The sequence below is a fragment of the Megascapheus bottae genome, chromosome 14, assembly GCF_031878675.1.
Source record: "Megascapheus bottae isolate mThoBot1 chromosome 14, mThoBot2.hap1, whole genome shotgun sequence".
Taxonomy (NCBI): domain Eukaryota; kingdom Metazoa; phylum Chordata; class Mammalia; order Rodentia; family Geomyidae; genus Megascapheus; species Megascapheus bottae.
The window spans coordinates 23,363,928-23,383,011 of NC_143522.1; the positions used below are offsets into that span (position 1 = coordinate 23,363,928).

The following is a 19,084-nucleotide window of genomic DNA, read 5'->3' on the forward strand; positions in this document are numbered from 1 at the left end:
GAATGTCCTTATTCACTCTGGAGATCCTCAACTGTGAGCATCAACAAAGCCTTTGATAAACTAGGATGCTGGACCCAAACTGCCCCACAGACCCTAACAGAAGCCTAAGCCTGGTGGCCACAGGGCAGTGTACTGTCACCTCTCAGGGTGCCATTTGTATAAGCTATCACAGGAATGGCTGGTTTTGTGCAAGGAGATAGTCTGGCAAGCTAACTGTACTTGAACTTTGGAAACCAAGGGTGAAGGGGGTAAGCCACCCGCTACTTCCAAGAGAGCTGCAATCCCAGATGGGGGAGGGCGTGTGTGGGCCCAGGCCCAGGCTCACCAGTCGCTGCATGCTCTTCACATGGGTGGGACTGATGGATAAGGCTTCTTCATACCACCGCCGGGCTTCATCGAAGTTTCCTCGGAGCTCAGCCACCTGGCCCCGCATGTACAGGACGTTGTGGGACATGGGGAAGAGGTTGGCAGCTTCTTGGGTACAGGCTGTGGCTTCTGCAGGTTTTCCAATGCCAATGTAGACCTCAGCTGTGGAAGGAGAGCAGAGAACAGATGCAGTCCTGGTTTACTCCTGTCACGGGTGCTGTGAGCAGCTGTTACTCTGCTTGGGGACCTTTGCATTTCCCCCATGGGCGCCTGGCAGGGCCTAGAGCCAGCTGGTCCCTCACCCTTGTGGATGGAGGCCAACAGTCTCTTGTGCCAGTCCTGCCCAGGGACTCAGTGGCTCTGGCTGTGGGCCTTGTAGGGTGGACATATGTTAGCACCCAGCAGGGGGGAGTGAGGTCTTGCTTACAAACTTTGAGGCCACTGCCTCCAGGGACCACCTAGGACACCTCGACCTCTGGATCAAGGCTGCCCTGGCACTGCCCTCAGCTCTGACTCCTACAGAGAAAGGAGTGGAACGAGCATAGGGCCAGGCAGCTCAGAAGCGCACAGGCCTCACAGGACCATAGCTCTGTCTTCTGGCCTGTTCTCCTGAGGCCCAAAGCATGGCCAAGGAAGTGGGCCACATAGACATTTGTCAAGGCTTGACATAAAATGGCTCTTCCACCAGACTCAATCCCCTCTGGAGAGGGGAGCTAGTGTACCCTGGATATCTTCCACTGTCAACATCCACAAAGACTTTGATAAACCAGGCTGCCTTCAAAACAAGCAGAAAAATGACCTTTCTTCCAGTCTCTGGCCTCAGCTTTCTCATTTCTTTGCAGAGAATCACCACTTGCTCTGTAGTCCTAGCCTCTCATACATTTCTATGACATTTCTCTGTCTTTAGTGTCTGAGTAGGAATTAACAGGTCTTGCATCTAGGCCTCCTCCCAAGGTCTTGTCTGAGCCGGGCACCATTTTTCCCTTTGGCTGAACCGGAGACTTCAGACACTGAATCCTCTCTCTTTCTCTCCATAGCAGCCACAGGGGTCATCTTGCTGGCCCAGAGCTTGGCTTGGGGCTCTCCGGCATCCTGCCATCTTCATTGTACTTGCTTTAGCCTCTGGTTTCATCTCAGCAGTAAAAGACACCTTCACCTTATCTTTCCCCAAGTTATACACATGGATGTAGAAACGAATAATTAGTTCTGCTACACAGAAGCATCCAGATAGGGAAATGTTAAACTGAGCATGGAGGTGTACACCTAGAACCAGACTCAGCAGGCTGAGACAGGATAAGAGTTCCAGACCAGTCTGAACTATAGAGTGAAATTTTGTCTTAAAAAAAAAAAAAGAAATGAACAAAACAACAACAAAAATAATGAAAAGAAAGAAATGCCAAAAGAACATGATCCAAAAAAAAAGAAGGGAAAAAGGGGTAATTTCACTATTGTTTTTCATACTTGGAAGTTGCTGGACCACAGCAGACCCCTCCTGAGGATTTTTCCCCCCTTTAACTTACTGCAGCCTAAAAGTGATGGCGCCAGCTGACTATGGACGGAAACCCCTGCAAGTGGGAGCCAAAATGAATCTTTCCTCCCTTTAAGTGATCTCAGGCATTTGGTCATGGCAATAAAAACGTGACGGACACAGGAACAACGTCCTGCAGTTTAATTCTCAGGAATCTGACATATTCAGGTCTAAACAGGACTCTGGCATCTCTTCTTCCCTGACTTGGGAGCATCAGTCCTCCCCATAGGCTGCCTGTTACAGGAAATGGCATCTATGATCACCCATGGACTCGAGCCTAGCACCCAGTATACCTCCCAGATTCCTCTTGTCCTTCACTCCCCAGATCTCACTCATCAACCAGACCAATTGGCTCTCCCTTGAATCACACATGATATACCCTGCTTGCACCTATGGTCACCTGGACCAATGCCCATCACTGTCTTCCTGTCCTTACTCCTGCCTTTGCTGCCTTCTATCCATGCTCACATTTAGCCAGAAGACGCTGTGTGTGTGTGTGTGTGTGTGTGTGTGTGTGTGTGTGTGTGTGTGTGTGTGTGTGTGTGTTATGTGTGTGTTTGCATGTATGTGCAGGTGTGTGCATGTGTGCACTGGTACTGGGGCTTAAACTAGAGCCTGGGTGATGTTTCTTAGCTTGTTTGCTCAAGACTGGCACTCGACCACTTGAATCAGTTCCATTTTCAGCTTTTTGGTGGTTATTTGTAGATGAGTTTCCTAGACTTTCCTTTCTGAGGTAACTTTGAACAGTAATGATCAGATCTCAGCCTCCTGAATAGCCAGTCCAGAATCTTGAACCAGGTACTTCCCTTTAGGCTGTAAGCCTCACTGTTAGCCACCAGAACTTCATACAACCACGCTAATTGAGCCACAGCCTTTCCAAGCCAGTCAGCTTTGGGGTACCCATCTTTGAAGTCCCACATTGGGATGGCAGTTAAAAATGCCTTGGCAGTAGGTGGTTAATTTCTGCTTGTTACTTACTAATAATTATAGCTTTCACTTTGGCACCTCTCACAGCCCAAACCAGTGGCTATTCTTAGATGTGCAAGATCAGATTTTCTGATGTCTGCTGGGAATTTAGATGCTCTCCCAAATTCTCCCCAAATCCTTAGTTCTGGCCTTGCCTGTCCTCTTTCCCTTCTCTCCTCCCTGGCTCCTCCCAGGCTCCAGGAGATTGCGTCTGCAGGGTTGAGGGGTGGCCGTGTGGCTGGCCTATCAGAAGGAAGGAGATGCCAGACATGCAGCATGTGAGCCACAGCAAGAGAGCACCTGTGGGAGGAAATGCAGCTTCTGTCAGCTCCCCCCTTCCAGCCTCTTCTTCCTCTGTGTGTGTGTGTGTGTGTGTGTGTGTGTGTGTGTGTGTGTGTGTGTGTGTGTGATGGGATTCTAAGGATACCACATGCTTTCTCGTGTCTCATCTTCATCAAAGCCTAGCAGGGCACAGATACCCTTAATCTTCCCCACATGAAGAAACAAAGGTACAGCTGGCAAGTCACTTGCCTGAGGTTCATGTCTCACATGCTGGGAAGCTTGATTTCAGAGCCAACCAGTGTGGTCCAGAGCCCTGCCCTTACCCTCATTTCATACACTTAGCCTTATTTAGTATACTATCTCTTCAGTGCCAGGCTCTAGCTCAGTGGTCATCAGACGCAGACCCTGTCTTCCTAGAGTCACGGGTACAACACAAAGCTATTATAGAAGTCTTGGTGCCAGCAGCTATCACAGGCTCTCACCAAGCTCAGTTCACTGAAAAACAAGTGAGAGAAGGGACTGCAAATGCTACAGAAACACCTTAATCTGGGGGTCGGGCCTTCATCTGTTTCCTCTAACGCTGCCAAGTGGATGGAGAGTGTCAGTCTTGCTGGAGCCGACGATGGACACAGAGAGCAGATGGCACCTAGCGCCCATGAACTGTCAATAAAGTCACCTTTATTTTGCCTCTCAGTACCCTGAGAACAGAGTTCAAGGCAGACATGACAAATCCTGGCAGTTCTGTAGAACGTTTGCTTTCTTCTGAATCTACCCCTTTAAAAAGTAGATGAATATATGACAGAAATCTCATCTTGATTCCGACCATCACTACTTCGAATGAGTTGATGCAGCATGCGTTCTAGGATGCTATTTGACCTCGTCCATTCATCCTGCAAGTGGAGCTCACCATGCATGCACAGTACCTCTGCCCAGAGTTTTAAGACAAGCATAGCATTTTCAGTTAGTACTGTAGGATGGTAAAGCTACACAGGTTAACTAGTAACGACATCTTTATTCTGTGCTAGAGGCCATGACAAAGAGAGTGCTTCTATGATGATGTAAAAGTTTAAGGATACCCCTAGTCTGAATCTTACGTCATTGAATTCTTCAATGGCCAATAATCAGCTACAAAAATTTCCTCTCCAGGAGAACTGCAATTTGAGGCCAGTCCTGGTGAAAAGTCAACCAATAGTGTATGTGGGGGTGTGTGCCTGTCAATCCATCTATCACAGCTCAGCGGGAGGCTGAGATTGGGAGGTGTGTGGCTCCTGGCCTGCTTGGGCAAGAAAGTTCACCAAGACTCCATCTCAAATGAAGAGTAGTACATGTTTGTCATCCTAGCTACAGTAGAAGGTAGGATGAAACAGGTGGATCATGGTCCAGGCCTAGGCAAAAGGTGAGACCTTATCTCAAAATAATTTGTGCGGAAAAAAAAAAAAAGATGGGAGAATTCCTACATAGCAAGCATGAAGCCCTGAGTTAAAACCCCAGTACTAAAGAAGTATCTTCCCTAACAGTCATGTCCAGCCATGTAAATAGAGGTAAAGAGCCTGGGTAGCTGTAAGAGAGGCATGGGGCCCTTGGATCATCATGTTTCCCAAGAGGCAAGCAGGAGAAGCAGCCGCTGTCTTATAGACAATGGTCAGAAACAGGTCTACCTAGAAGCATGGTCCTCAGTCTCTCGAGCTTCACACTGTGGCCTTCGAAATCACAGGCCTGGTGTGAAAGCCCGCCCTGCCCTCCACCAGCTGTGTGTGTACTGTTGGGCTCCCCGGGCCTGCACACGAAACCTCACTCCTTTCCCTGTGTGGCCCTCACGGTTACTGTTCATGGATGTGATTAAATGGAATCCTAGGTTGTGAATGGGTTGTTTTGGCAGAGCCAGGGGAAAAGGTCTTCCTGCTGAGTCCTAGTTCTTCAAGGCAGCCTGTCTGTTCCCCAGGCCCAAGGCTGGGGAGCGTGTGCCATGGTGAACAATGGCATAAGCATGAATCAGCCCTCTTTTGTACTTCTGCTTGGGAGAATATAATTTGTTAATTTACACTCGTTGTTATGGCTCAGTTAAAGATGCAAACACAGACGATGCGGACTGGGCGAATGCTTTGCGACTTCCGAGTCAGGTAAATCTAGCCACGTGGTCACATGCACAAGTCCAACAATGGTGACACACAAGGGTGAGCACCACATACCTGGCTGTGGCAAAGAAGGAATAAACAGACAGATGACTGGTGGCTCGGAGCTGGCCTCGGGGTTGAGCCTCAGAAGGCCCATCCAGGTCATGTAGATGTGTGATAAAGCCCAAGGGACAAATATTACCTTTCATGCAGAAATAGAAATCTGCAAGTACCCATGGGCAGCCATCTTCTGGGAGCCTGGTATGGTGGGATTCTCATTGCACCGAGGTGGAACGCTGGACTTATTTCTGGGATTTCCAGCTGTGAGGCAGCAATCGCTGAGCCAGCTGACTGCCACATGAAACCAGGACAAGGGCGACTGTCCCTGCTGTGGGCTGGCTCCCAAGTCAATGGCAGCTGCTACTGCCTCCCTCTCTGTGGGTGACCAGAGGGCCATCTGAGAGAAGTGGAGGGATGGAACACATGGTTCTGCCCAGGTCCTGACTGAGGCATCTATGCCATCCATGCCCTTTGTTCCTTCTCCTGGTGACAGATTTGACTGTCTGTGAGCATTGTGCTCACAGACCTAGGAGACAGTTGCTATTCTAACTCCACCATGCAGATGGAGAAACTGAGGTAAAGACAGAACTCAGGTGCAACCAGCTGGGGTTTCACTGAAGTCACACACGAAGTCTGAAGGGGCGCGGCGCTGTATGTACGTGACAAACTCTCCAAGAGTCCTGAGCCTGATTCAATTGCCTGCTCCAGGCCACTCAGGAAGGGCTTGAGAGCTGGAGCGACTCAAGGTGTTTGTATAGAAACAGTCCCAGCTTGGTGCATGACTTCAAAAACTTTGCTCCCTTGACAGAGAAAGGGCCCTGGGCTCACTGAGAAGACAGAGTGTGCAAGAGCCTGTGTAGATGGCTAAAGCACCCTGGAGGAGGGGTGAGGGGAGCAGAGCGAGCAGTACCTGCATGGAGCCAGATCTGCGCCAGTGTCATCCAGGGGTGCAGTGGGCCCTGTTTAGGGGCGCTGCTCTGCAGGGACGAGGCTACTTCCGACAGAGCCTGCTCCACTCTTGAGGCTGCTACTGATGTGGCATGGATGGAGCCTGTGGGAGGGTTTTGAGAAGATGGCATCAGGGTTGAAAGGGTGGGGCACCAGTTACACACCAGACAAATAAATGATCCCGCCCCCATACAGAGACACGAGTGTGAACGTACACACACCCCTTCCCCAGGATGCTTCCGAGTTATTGTCCATAAAGAAACAAGGACAATCATTATGGTCTGGGACCTCTCTCCCATCCTGTTGCTGTTCTTTAGTCAACACGCAGGGCACATGCTACGCCTCCAGGAGCTCAGTGGCAGTGTGAGTGCAGGGCAGGGAGTTCAGCTAGACACACAGCAGGGGGACAAGAGTTAACACAGAGAAGGAATACAGAGGACCCACTAAGGGCTGAAACTTAGCAACCATATGGGAGAGGGCAGAGGCAGGAGCACTCTTGCTTCCTGGGGTAGTGTTTGGAGAAGATACCCAGCCATTCTCCAGACAAACCCAAGACTTCCCATCTCATTTGAGCAGCCTGGCCTTCACGAGTGGACAACCCTAGCCCTTGACTGGGAGACCTAGCCTATCATATGGTATTCAAAGCACAGAAAATGCACACTTCTGCCCAGAGTACAGCACATGCCTATTCTCAAGTAGTAAATCAGAGAGGATGGCTTACAGCAAAGCTGCTTATAGCATCACCTAACTGTCCTATAAAACCTGTTGGTCTGAAAGACTAAGGAAAAGAGCAACTGAACACATTCATCAGGCAAAGCATAGATATGGTCCAGGAGTCAAAATGGAATGGTAGCCGCTAGGGGTTCTGATGACAGGGTCTCCCTTCCCTACCTTGTTCCAACAGTCACTCCTGAAGGCCTGCATTCAGAAACTTCTCATACTGACACTGACCTGAAGCAATTCTGAGCTTATAATTCATCAGAAAGTTTAATATGGGGAAAAACATTTCAACATTGTTTACGGCAACTGTCAACCTCTCATGAAGTTTAAAAGAAGGATGATAAGTAAATGCTGCCTATGCAAATAAACTGAGCTGCCTAGACTAGAAAATAAAGAATTGTGAGTATAAACATGATTTTGGCTAGGCTTTAAAATACACCATGAAGGATCTCCAAGCTGGGTAGAGTGGAATACATCTCTAATCCCAGCACTCAGGAGGCTGAGGCAAGAAGATAGTGAGTTTAAGGCCATCTTGGATAATAGAGTGAAGCCCTGTCACATAGAACACAAAAAGTAAATCGCTATAGCAGCCATTACATTGTGTCAACGTAACAGTTACATAGTTTCTTATTAATATACTCAAAACTTTAGCATGGTTTGGTGGGTAGAAGTCAAAATATACCAAAGGTAAGGCATTCTACCTTCTGAGGGCAATCCGCAGGCAGACAGGACACCTGAAAGGTGCCAGCCAAGATAAAAGGACCCTAACTGGTGGCACTATGAGATGGGGTGGCGGCTCTGAAGTTTGGCTATCAGCCTACCCTTATTTAGATACAGTATGCCTAACTCTATTCAAAACATTGAAATTGAAGATGATTAGTACTGTAAACAATTTTGGTCTTGTTTTAAACTTTTTATAGGGAATTATATTAAAAAATGAGGACTTGAGGTAGTTTTCTTGGCCAAGATGAGTTTCATGAATAATCTGGAGGTTGTGGTTACTATTCTGTGCCATGAGCACCAAGCTCGTATAGTTTCTCATTGGCCACCCTGAACCAAGGCTCTCACCCCTGACTTGGCATGGTAGTCACATGGGGATTTAAAAACTCATGATGTCATAACTATGTCCAGACCAAATGAGGCACAACCCTTGGAACAGGGCTGGGCACGTGCTTGTAGATCATCCCAAGTGATTCAAACAAGCAGTCAAGATGATAAACCACCTGCCAAGATCTACAGAAGCAGATAGGACTAGTGATGAAAAGAAGCTGGGCACAGGGCATGGGCTGAGCCCTCCCACTTCCCAGAGCCTGTGGGTCCCCTAAGGAATAAAGTTCTAAGGAAACCTTGTTTTCTGAAACAGTGGCTCTCAGACATCTTGGTCCCAGAATCTCCTTTTGGATTCTGAAAAAATTATTAAAGACACTGGAAAGATTTATATGGCTTTAAGGAAAGTGACATATGGTTAAACTATTCCCTTGTTAGATTCATTTACAAATAATATCAGATTACTGCCATATTTCTACCAGATTCTATGGATCTTTTGCTACAAAGATCTGTGGCTTTTAGAGAGGCTGATTTTGCTTTATGGATCCATTATTTTGTTTGGTCCACAAAGGAATTAATCAGAACTCTTGTTAAAGTTCTGCCAATTTGCAACTTTATATATGACTAAACTAATGAACTTCGTGCATAGTAATGTCTCTTTTATGAATAAGCTTGGGTGCGTGGCGATGATGATGATAATTGGTGATGATATGATGATGATGTGGTGGTGGTGATGGTGGTGGTGATCGGGTTTAGAAAACAAATTGTGTTTTGGACCCTGTGATTAGCATATTGTATAGACTATTTAAGCAATTTCACAAAGCAGGTAGCAATGTTATCTGCATTAATTAGATGACCAAACTGAGACGTAGTGAGGTTCAGCCTACACCAATTCCAAGACGTTACCAGGATTCAAACACTGGTCTGACTGCTGTGAGCCTCCATCTGTTCCTTGGTTAAGCCAGGCCTCGGCTTCTTAGTGCTTCCATGGGTATCTTTATCCCAGTACAGACCACAGGCTTTACAGCCGACGTAACTGTCCTTCTCACTAGACTGTGTGGTCTTAGAACTTAGGTGTATGTCATCTGTCTGGGGATTTTCAGAGATGAACAATGCCAGGCTCATCCTAGATAGGTCATATTTTGTGGAACCAATAAATGGAGGAATGAATGAATGAATGAATGATATTAAGAGTCACAACCTCACAGAACAATGGAAAGAGAGTGGTCCCTGTTTAGGGTATGTGTCGGTGTGCTCTAGTCCTCTTCCCTAGTCATGGATGAGAGATAAAAACTTGCATTGCTTTCCAGCATGGCTGGCATTGCTGCTGGACTGAAAATGATGGGAGTCCAGTTCAAATGAAATCCTGGCAATCACTTAGTGATTTTCTTCTCTCTGACATAACTAGTCAATTAAACAAAGAGTTTTATCCGATTCTGCTTTTTCTTCTTAGTCAATTCCTTACTACACACAAGGGCAGAAAGCCTTCTTGTTCTGAACTACACATAGATATAGCATGATAGTAGATTCATAATAATAGCTAACTAACAATAATGGTAAAAGCATACAATAACTACTCGCATCTATAATTCCCAGCAATAAATAAAAAAATGTCTGCCCCTGCATTAGAATTTGAGGGAATGACTGAAAACATACCAAGACAACATGTACCTTATTGTTCCTTTGAACTGGTGTCAGTATAGATCCTAGGTTTTGATTTGTGTAGGTAAGTGAGAAAAAGCTAGTTCTAACCCATGTATTTGATCTGTTTTCTTCCTCTCCAAAGCAAATACAATCTTGCAATGTGCATGGCCTAGAGTGGGGCTTGAAAAGGGAATCAGAAGACTAGAGGATATCATCCCAAGTTGCAATCCAAGACTCTGCAGAAGTTTCCAGATAATCAGGTTCAACAGCTTGGCAAAGTACCACGACTGGGGGCATCTCTTATTTATCACACTAACTCGAGATGTGCTTATCACTGCCCTGCCCTTGGGGACAGGCAGCTGTGTGGCAGCAGCCGTGCCCCACCAAAGAAATAATGTGTCCCTTCCTTCAGGACTCAGAGGCTTGGGAAAAGCCACTGTGAAACAAAATGACCGGAGAGGTGAAAACATCTCTCACAACCCACCCCAGTATCTGTGATCTACCTGCACAAGAGATACAGGGGACGTTGATCTCAAGTTCCTCAGCTCTGGCATCCTTTGCCCTCCTACTTAGACTCCCAATGAGATACAGAGGCAAAGTGACACCTGAGGAATGGTTCCAAGTTCGAATCCACAATCTTCCTGCCTGCTCTTCCTCCTCTCCCTCTTTCCTTCCTCAGTGATGGGGACTGAACTCAGAGCATGACACTTGGTAGGCAAGTGTTTTAGCACTAGTACCCCCACCCCCAACTGTGGGATTTTGTAGGTTCTCCCTGGACCACCATGCATGTGGCATCAGGCACGGTGGAGGAAAGACATTTCTCCACTGACCTCGGGGCACTGTGAAGTCACACTCTGTGTGGAAGGCACTAGTGGGGCACTAGCACTCCCTCTGTTTGGCAGCTAAAATCTTGCCAGAACTCTTTCCAGCTATGGAAAGAGATAGTAGATTTCACACACACCTCAAATGGAACAACTACCTATGGGCTATTTTACCACCCAAATTCAACCTCATAAGGGATTCCACAGCCAATCATTTAGTGAAGCAAAAGGCCCAATAACAAAGGAGTGCAGCCATTCTGCAGGTCTGCTCCGTCTCAGCTGTCCTTTGCTTTCTGGTGGAAGGTGACAGTCAACTGGAGACTCCTGGGCCCTGCCCTGTCCCCTCATGTCTTGGCATGGAGAAGGTAAATTAGATATCCCTACCTGGTGTCATGGAGCAGAATTGTAGTTATAGTATGTGTAAAAAGAGCCACAGGTGATGTGGTTTCTCTGGATTCTGGCAGATTTTTGTGCCCAGCCCTGGAGGCCTAGCTCAGTTGCCTCATGTACACAAATTTAGGGAATGACAAAGCACGTGGCCATGCCCCAAGTCCCCACCTGTCACCCACATTCTTCCACACTGCTACAGCAGCAGACGCCTGCCCACCCACATTTTCTTTTCCTTAAAAGAAATCGAGCCACTCTGGTATCAGGCATGCGGAAATCACCTGCTGCTAATGAATCTGGGCTTATTTTCTCTGAGTCTCCAAATGAGTCCACATTATCTGTCAACAGAGTTTCCTCAGCTTCCATTGCTTAGAAACTATGTCCCCCAAACAATTAGAACAAAGAAAGCAGCCATTCCATTTTTTCACGACCAGCGACCCTCAGGAGCAGCGAGAACGAGAACAACTAAGCATTCTGCCAGCCTGAGGACCAATGTTCACTTTTCACAGGAAGAGAATGACTGATTCTCAAGACAGGGCTCAGAGCTACATCTGGCCAACACTGCAGCGAGCTGGCAGCCACGAACTGTTGTCACTACAACTGCCACCTGCCCCTCAGAACCAAGAGGTCTCGAGTTGAAGAAGGAGAGGACTGTTGACAGCTGTTGCTTAATTCTGGGAGGAAGAGGACAAGCTAGGAGAGGCCATTTTCGCTTCAGCCACCCCTGCCCCCACCCCCTTAGGCCTAGTTTGGTTCTGTCCCTCAGCCCCCAGGGACAGTTTCTGTGTTTCCTGGAGGGTGGCCCTGTTTTTCTGGGAAGGCTAGTTGGAGGCTGTGACACATTAAACTGCACAGATCTCTCTCCAGTGTCTGTGCAGGCTGCCCTCTCCTCTCTGCTTGCCAAATCCATTGGCCAGCCGGGCAAGACCCTTTCTGCACCCCAAATGAAGAATACTCTAAGAAAGCCACCCACGCTGCTCTGACATGGGGTCACAATATTCCAGCAACTCTGACAGCATCCAGTGTGGTTGGCCCTGACACCATGGGTCTTCTCCTGGGAAAGGAAAACTGTGTGGGGAAAACTTCAGGGCAGGACCACACTAAGACAGGGAGAAAGTGGGCATGCGGGTAGGGGCAGCATGCTGCTTGTGGGGCAGGACCCTGGTGGTCACACGGAAGCGTGGGAAAGCCATTCACACACGTGCCGGGAGGGGGCCAGCTGTCCGGGTGTGCCACACTGGTGGCTCAGGGTGGGAGACAGTACCTTCTGCAGGACTACGGAGGGCAGTGCTTCCTTCCCACTAACACACCCTGCTGCAAACTCACAAGGCTGTGGGGCTGGACGGCAGTGTGTGATGGGGACTGCGGCATCAGGGGAAAGCCTGCCAGGCCTGGTGCTAGTCTAATTCTGGATACTAATCTCCATTCGGGCACCACTTACTGCCTGCTCAGTCTCCTGCAATCTCACTCAGTCTTGTTTAAAGAGTGACACCATAGAGCTAATTAAGGGGAATCATATTCAATGAATATTAATTTCATCAAGAAAAAGGTTACATATCTATATCATGGCTGAATTTTAAATATTGTTACTTCACAAGAATGTGGGATTCCAGCATGTTCTTGGAAAGGGAAATGAAACATGAGCACAAGTTTCTCCCCCACATGAGAGCGGCTCTGGAGCACTGCACAGCCTCTCCCACACCTTCCATCTTGCAGGGAGGGGCTCCTTCCTTGGGAAGCCATGTCTTCGGGAGACAGGCTCCTGGCTGGACCCTAAGCCCAGCACCAGTAACTGGTAATACCATAAATGGTATTAAATGTCTAGGTTTAAAGCTGAGAAAACTAAAGTCCAAAAAGATGACATGAAGTGTGGGGTTCCTGTGTGGAGCTGACCCTCGGACTCGTGCTCCCTGTTGCTGAGAGAGTGGAGCTGTTGCCATGGAAACTGTCCAAGGCTCTGGTATAGACACACTGAGTCTTACTTCAAGCAATAATGCCTGGTGGAAGGTTTTTAATGTAGCCTGATTTTCTGGGGAAAAAAAAAATCAAGAACTCAATATTAAAAGAGTTTTTTTCCCCCCCTCTTTGGAAGAGCTCTAAAGTGAAACCAATACCAAACCTGCCTCTTGGCTATTATAGACTGTTTCTAAAGCAGGAATGAAGCCACAGTAGGCAGAGCTGTCTTGCAGAGGGAAATCAACTCCTTGGGATGAGAGCAGGAATTTGCCACAAGCGAAAGGCTCTGGCTATTCAAATTCACTAGGACACCATACCCATCAGCAGCTTCCCAAATGTAATCAAAGGAGCATTAATTCCATAGGGCAAAAAAAAAAATGATGAAATTAGCTCGTGAATACTAGGTCAAAGTCGAGTCGTGAATTTTTTTTTTTAATGCAAGACCTACCTAAGCTTTTAACGTGAATCACATTATTTCACCAAAATATGTGTTCAGAAGAAACACCCTTAAATGCAATCATTCACCAATGACTTAATAGCATGGACCCTGCATCCAGAGAACTGCTCAGTCTCCTTTAGCTTTTAATTGATGTGCTTGCAAGTTTGATAATGTCTATCTTTAGATAATGTCTATCTTTTATGATTTCTATCTTAATCATTAGAATCGCTTTTTTTCTGAACAGTAAGACTGTCTTGGAAAGGATATCAAGATGCAACTGGTTCTGTCCACCTATAATTTGGAGGTGACCTGCTTTGGGGCGGCCTGAGTGCTGTACTCTTGCAATCAGGGCTAGAGGCCTTCTCAACTATTCACTGATGGCCGTGACAAGGGGGCGTTTCCTTCCATGTTTCCCTTGTAGTCCTCAGAGCAATACTGGCAGTGTGGAAGCCCAGGCTGCAACTCGGAAGAGCTGGTCCCGGCTGGCAGAGTGCGCAAGCAGGCGGCAGCAAGATGGCCACATGGCCCCCAAGTCCCCACACTGGACAGCCACAACACAGATTCCACGGGAGGGAAGTGGGATGGTGGAGCCCCTGGGGAGGGTTAATAGATTGGTAGACTACTTACTAACTGAAAAAAGGGAGGGAAAACCATGAAAGTATGCTTCTGGAGAGTTGCCTTGGAACAACAGATCAAACCGAAAATTAAAACCAAGAAACACAACAGTTGAAAAAAAAAATCAAAATGAAGGCCAAGAAAGCAAAGAGTTCTGATAACCTTCCAACTGTAAGTCTGGCTGTGTGGGATCAGATTTCAATTCAACAGTGACATACATTTTTCCACTAACAATGAATTAAGAAAAAAAAAAAGTAAAGGAAGGCTAATGGGGCATTCTCTTCTACATCTACATGTTTTCTTGCACATGGACACTGACTAATTCATGTAATGTGTTTTGTTTCCAGAGCAGGAAATTCCAAAAGGGAAAACTAATGAATCAAATGGGTTTCAAATCTTTCCACTTATTAACCCGAATCCTGAGTCCAGCAGCAATGTGCATGGTTGGGCTAATTTTCATTACTTGAAAGGCAAAGGATGGGACAGAGCAAGTCAGAAAACCCCAGCCCTGGCTTGTCCTAGAAACTACTTGGGATTCAAGTTCATTACAACTGCATTAAGAAAATCTACATTTATAGCTGGCTGTGGTAGCTCATGCCTGTAACCCTAGTACTCAGGAAGCTGGGATTAGGAAGAGTGCAGTTTGAAGACAGCTTAGGCAAAAACTTCTTGACATCCTTATCTCTCCAGTAAAAAGCTTGGTGTGGCAGTGTGGACTTGCCATCACAGCTATGTGGGAAGCATAAACAGGAAGACAGTAGTCCAGATTGGCTGGCTAGAAGAGAGATCTATTTGAAAAACAACAAAAACAAAAAGGGATGGAAGTATGGCTCAGGTAGTTGAGTACCTGCCTAGCAAGTCTAAGGCCCTGCGTTCAACACTAAATACCTGGGTACTGGTAGTCCATACCTAGAACTCAGGAGGCTGAGATCCGAGGATCAAGGTTTGAAGTCGGCCCAGGCAAGAAAGTCTGTGAGGCTCTTATCTACAATTGATTACCAAAAAGGCTGGATGTGGAGTTTTGGCAAGTGGTACAGGGCTAGGTTTGAGAACAAAAGCTTAGGGACAGCATTTAGGACCTGAGTTTAAGCCCTAGGATTTCCCCCACTCCCCCCAAAACCCGCCAACCAACAGAGAATTCAGTACCACCAAAACATTCATTAATCAAAATGCTCACCCTTTCTCTAACTAAATGTTGTACTTCTGGGGGGACTTGAGGGCTTTGGGCTTAGTTAAAACATCTGGTTATTGGCTCATCACCCATTAACTTCCTGACAGATCAGACAGGAGGCCTCCCAGTTCAAGAGCCAGAACTGTACTTTCCAAAGGCTTCAAAGAACACAGGGTTCCCATAATGCAATGTGATAAACACAGGCAAGGGGTAGAGACAAGTCAGACTTGCTGTGCCGAGCAGACAGGGCAGGAGGAGCATATAATGTTATTGTCTTAAAATGGATCCTAGCTGGGTGTGGTGGCACACACCTGTAATCCTAGCTACTCAGGAAGCTGAATTCTGAGGACTGTGGTTCATACCAGCTTAGGCACTAAAGTTCATGAGACTCTTATCTCCAATTAGCCACCAGAAAACCGGAAGTGGCGCTGTGGCTCAAGTGATAGAGCACTAGCCTTAAGCTGAAGAGCTCAGGGACAGTACCCAGGACCAGAATGCAAGCCCCACAACTTGGGGAGGGGGTGGTAAGGGTCATTATATGTAAAAATGGGCATAGTGGTACATGTTTGTAATCCTAGTTACCAGAGAGGAGGAGGCAGGACGATTGTGAATTTGAGGTCTAAGATAAAGTTACTAAGACCCTATCCCAAAAATGAAACTAGCAGGGTGGTGTAGCTTATACCTGCAATCCTAGCTATTCAGAAGACTGAGATCTAAGGATCTTGGTTTGAAGCCAGCCTGGGAAAGAAAGTCCTGACTTTTTAACCAACAAAAAGCAAGAGGACAACTTGTGGCTCAAGTGGTAGAGCACCAGGCTTAAGGGAAAAGGTGAAAAATTTAAGGTACTGTATCTAGGCCCTTATTGCAAGCTCCAGTACGGGTACCCCAAAATAAAACAAATAACAACAAAAAACTAAAACAAAATAAAATCACTACAAAAAAAGAAAAAGACTGCTGGAGGCATAGCTAAAGCAATATAGTGCTTGTCTAGCCTGTATGAGGCCCTGGATTCAATCCTCAGTACCATCAAAGAGAAAAATAAACTTCAAAATAGTTGATATAATGAAACAATCGTTCTGGAAAAACTCAAGTTGGCAACTGCCCTTTTATATTACATTAAGGGGAAATTGTTTTAAAGTGGATTACAAATCAACCTAAAGCAGTTTATATATATATCATCATCATCTTCTATTTCATATCATGGGAGTTGTCATAAAAAACAAAGTTTGGCACAATTAAAATGCAGATGGATAAGGTGAGGAGTATCAGATGGTGTGAATGGTTTATTGAAAATGCCCTTGGTTCCTAAGCTGGCTGTCTGTGTGCATGTGTGTGTGTGCGTGCTTAGGGGCAAGGTGAGACTAGTGGTCCTGGCAGGCAATCCTAAAGACAGCTCAGCAGAGAAAGCCTTCTTCTGGCAGCAGTCCCCCTGTGAGCTTTTGTTCAGCATCTGCCTGAGCATTTGGAACAAAGATGAGCCCTTATAAATCTCACACTCAGAGATTAAATTTTCTGGCAGTGTGGGCAATAAAGTGAACATTAAATAAATGAGTAAAAGGAAACAAGGATAGACTCGCCTGGTGAGATCCATATTTAGGTCACGTAAAAGGACTTTGCTAGTCAATATGTTTCATTTTAATATAGGGACTTTGTTTTTTGTTGTTGTTGCTGGTGCTGGTGGTTTTGTATTGGTCCTGAAACCACCTAGACTTTCAAAATTTTTGTATTATTTAAAAGCAAGATCAGGCTAAAATGCTAATCAACTTCCCTCCATAGTTGACACGAACTCTCCATGTTCCTTCCTTGCAAATGGAAAACCATTAATGGCCCCGCTTCTCAGATCATGTTCCATAACTCATAGCCCTGGGGTCAGGCAGGGGTGGCCAATACATCAGATTTCTGGGCTCCCTGTTAGGCCAGAGGCCTGGCAGTTCTGAAAGCTCCACATGTGATTCGAACTCATAGCAATGTTTAACAAGATGTATGACCTCTAGCTTGAGAACATAGCCTTCATTATTACATATTCTTTGGAATAAATTAACTTTGAAATTGAAACCTAGCCTTAAACTATTATTTGCAGGACATTGTACTTTAGCTTTTTTTTTTTTTTAATAAGATTACTTTTATATCAACTTCAGGAAAGTACAAAAGGACACACGAGCTGGAAGTACTATTTTACACAAGCTCTGCTTATTCAGCTCAGGCCTGGTCTCCTTCACTTTTTCAGACAAGGTTGGAATTCTGGCACTCATGCCTGCAGTCTCCGATTTCCTTCTGCCTCTAACACTTTTGGATTTTCAAATAAGTAAGATGGTCTCTCTGACAAGTTTGAGAGTTTCCTTTCCAGCTTACAGGTTGGAAGATCATCAGAAAACAAAACATCAGGCAAATGAAGCAGATCAAACAAGAAAGGAAAAACCATGTTTACAGAGAGAGGGCTCCCGACGGGGACCTGAGTCACTGAATGCATGTGTTGCAGGGGGCCACACAAAGGTATCAGGTTTGGGATGAGAATGAAGATGAGAAGATACAAACAGGTGGAGAGGAGATTCAGTTCTTGAAAGAGAAGAGGAGGAGGAGGAATCTGACACTAAAAAAGTAAAAGAGAGAAACAAAGATAAAAGCAAAAAAAAAAAAAAACCAACCAAAATAAACCTCTTTAGAAACACAAAGAACAAAAAAGCTTTTGATATACTCACATAAGCTGCAAAGAAAATGAGGTCATGTAATAATACACAATCATTCTTCTACTCGACAATTTAACACAAAGTGTGTTTTTAAAAGAAAACCAATTTGTTTACCCACTGGTTATTTAACTTTTCTGCAGTAACATCATAGACCTTGGCACAGACTGAGCAGCATGATCCAGTGAAAACAATCCATCTTTAACCTATTGCACCTTGGGCATTCTGTTGGACAGTATTCATTTTTCAGGAAAAGGAGCTAGGGCTTGACTTTCCATATGTTCATTGTGTGTGGCAAGCACTTACAGAAAGTGGACTTTCCAACTAACATTTCCCAAGATACCAGGTCCTGCGGTATGGGCATAGGTCACGACTCAGTGTCATGACAAGTGCCAGGCTTTCTGAGACTGCCTGTGGTTGGGTGCCCTGGCTGGACACTTTGGAAAGGAGGCTAGGACTGCTGCTCTCATGTCTGACAGCTGGTGCAATCTGTGACAGTGTAGAGATCACTGCAGCTGCAACTAGAAATATTCCCCAATAAAGGTCACCAAGCTTCCACGTTAGGGGAAAAAAAAAGTCATTTTGTTTTGGGAAGATAGCAGGTAATATCTACCAATGATTAAAGATAAATCCTTTTATCCCACATCCTGTTTTGAAGTAAAAGGAAGAAAAATAATCTTTTTTTTTTCATTCTCTATTTAAGGAGCTACCAACTTATTCCAAAGAAAAGACAGTGACTCATAGTGTCAAAGTAAAGATTGTCACTCCATCTGATTCCTCTTTGGGGCTGGCTAGAGTGTCGTGGGGGGGGGGGAGGGGGAGCCAGAGGGCATCAGGCAGGAATCAGGGTCTCTGGGGGGATCTTTCTGCTGTGCTGGCTACAGTGAACTTGGCTAGTCTCCAGACTGCAGCTGTGAGTTCCAGCTCGCATTATTCCATGGATGGGCACATAGGTAAGTTCAGATGGGAAATAAGCCCCCAGCTAATCATCCACTTCTGGACTTAGGACTCAGTCCATTGCACAATGGCCTGGGATGGCTCATCACAGTCTTGTGTTTACATCTGTCAGATGTCCATCCTAGAATTTTAACAGGCAATGATATGATGTCTGGGGCTTACCTTAAAATAGTTTACAAAAATCAAGCATGGGGAACAAGAAATGAAAGGAGTAACTGCCAAAGGTTATCAATTGATTATCAAAGGTAATCAATTCTGTTCCAATCATCTCAATCGATGTAACATTTCAACATGAACTGAAATTTTCAAATAAAAAAATGAATAAATTTAACTCTGGAAAAACCCCGGACCACTCCAGGACTTACGTTCTCACCAGGGA

General features: G+C 45.9%; 1 protein-coding gene across 5 annotated transcripts in view; it reads right to left on the bottom strand.

Annotated features, from left to right (window-relative positions):
- The window catches only part of Ttc7b (tetratricopeptide repeat domain 7B), a 188,645-nt gene that overhangs the window by 23,815 nt on the left and 145,746 nt on the right, over positions 1 to 19,084 (bottom strand). For 3 of the 5 annotated variants that reach the window (XM_090344701.1, XM_090344699.1, XM_090344705.1), the window contains 3 exons: positions 13,906 to 13,956; positions 6,227 to 6,367; positions 326 to 528 (listed from right to left, as the gene is read on the bottom strand). In XM_090344701.1, the coding sequence (XP_090200827.1) occupies positions 326 to 528; positions 6,227 to 6,367; positions 13,906 to 13,956 (395 nt within the window). The remainder of the gene's footprint in view (positions 1 to 325; positions 529 to 6,226; positions 6,368 to 13,905; positions 13,957 to 19,084) is intronic. The other 2 variants (XM_090344700.1, XM_090344704.1) reach the window with 2 other exon arrangements.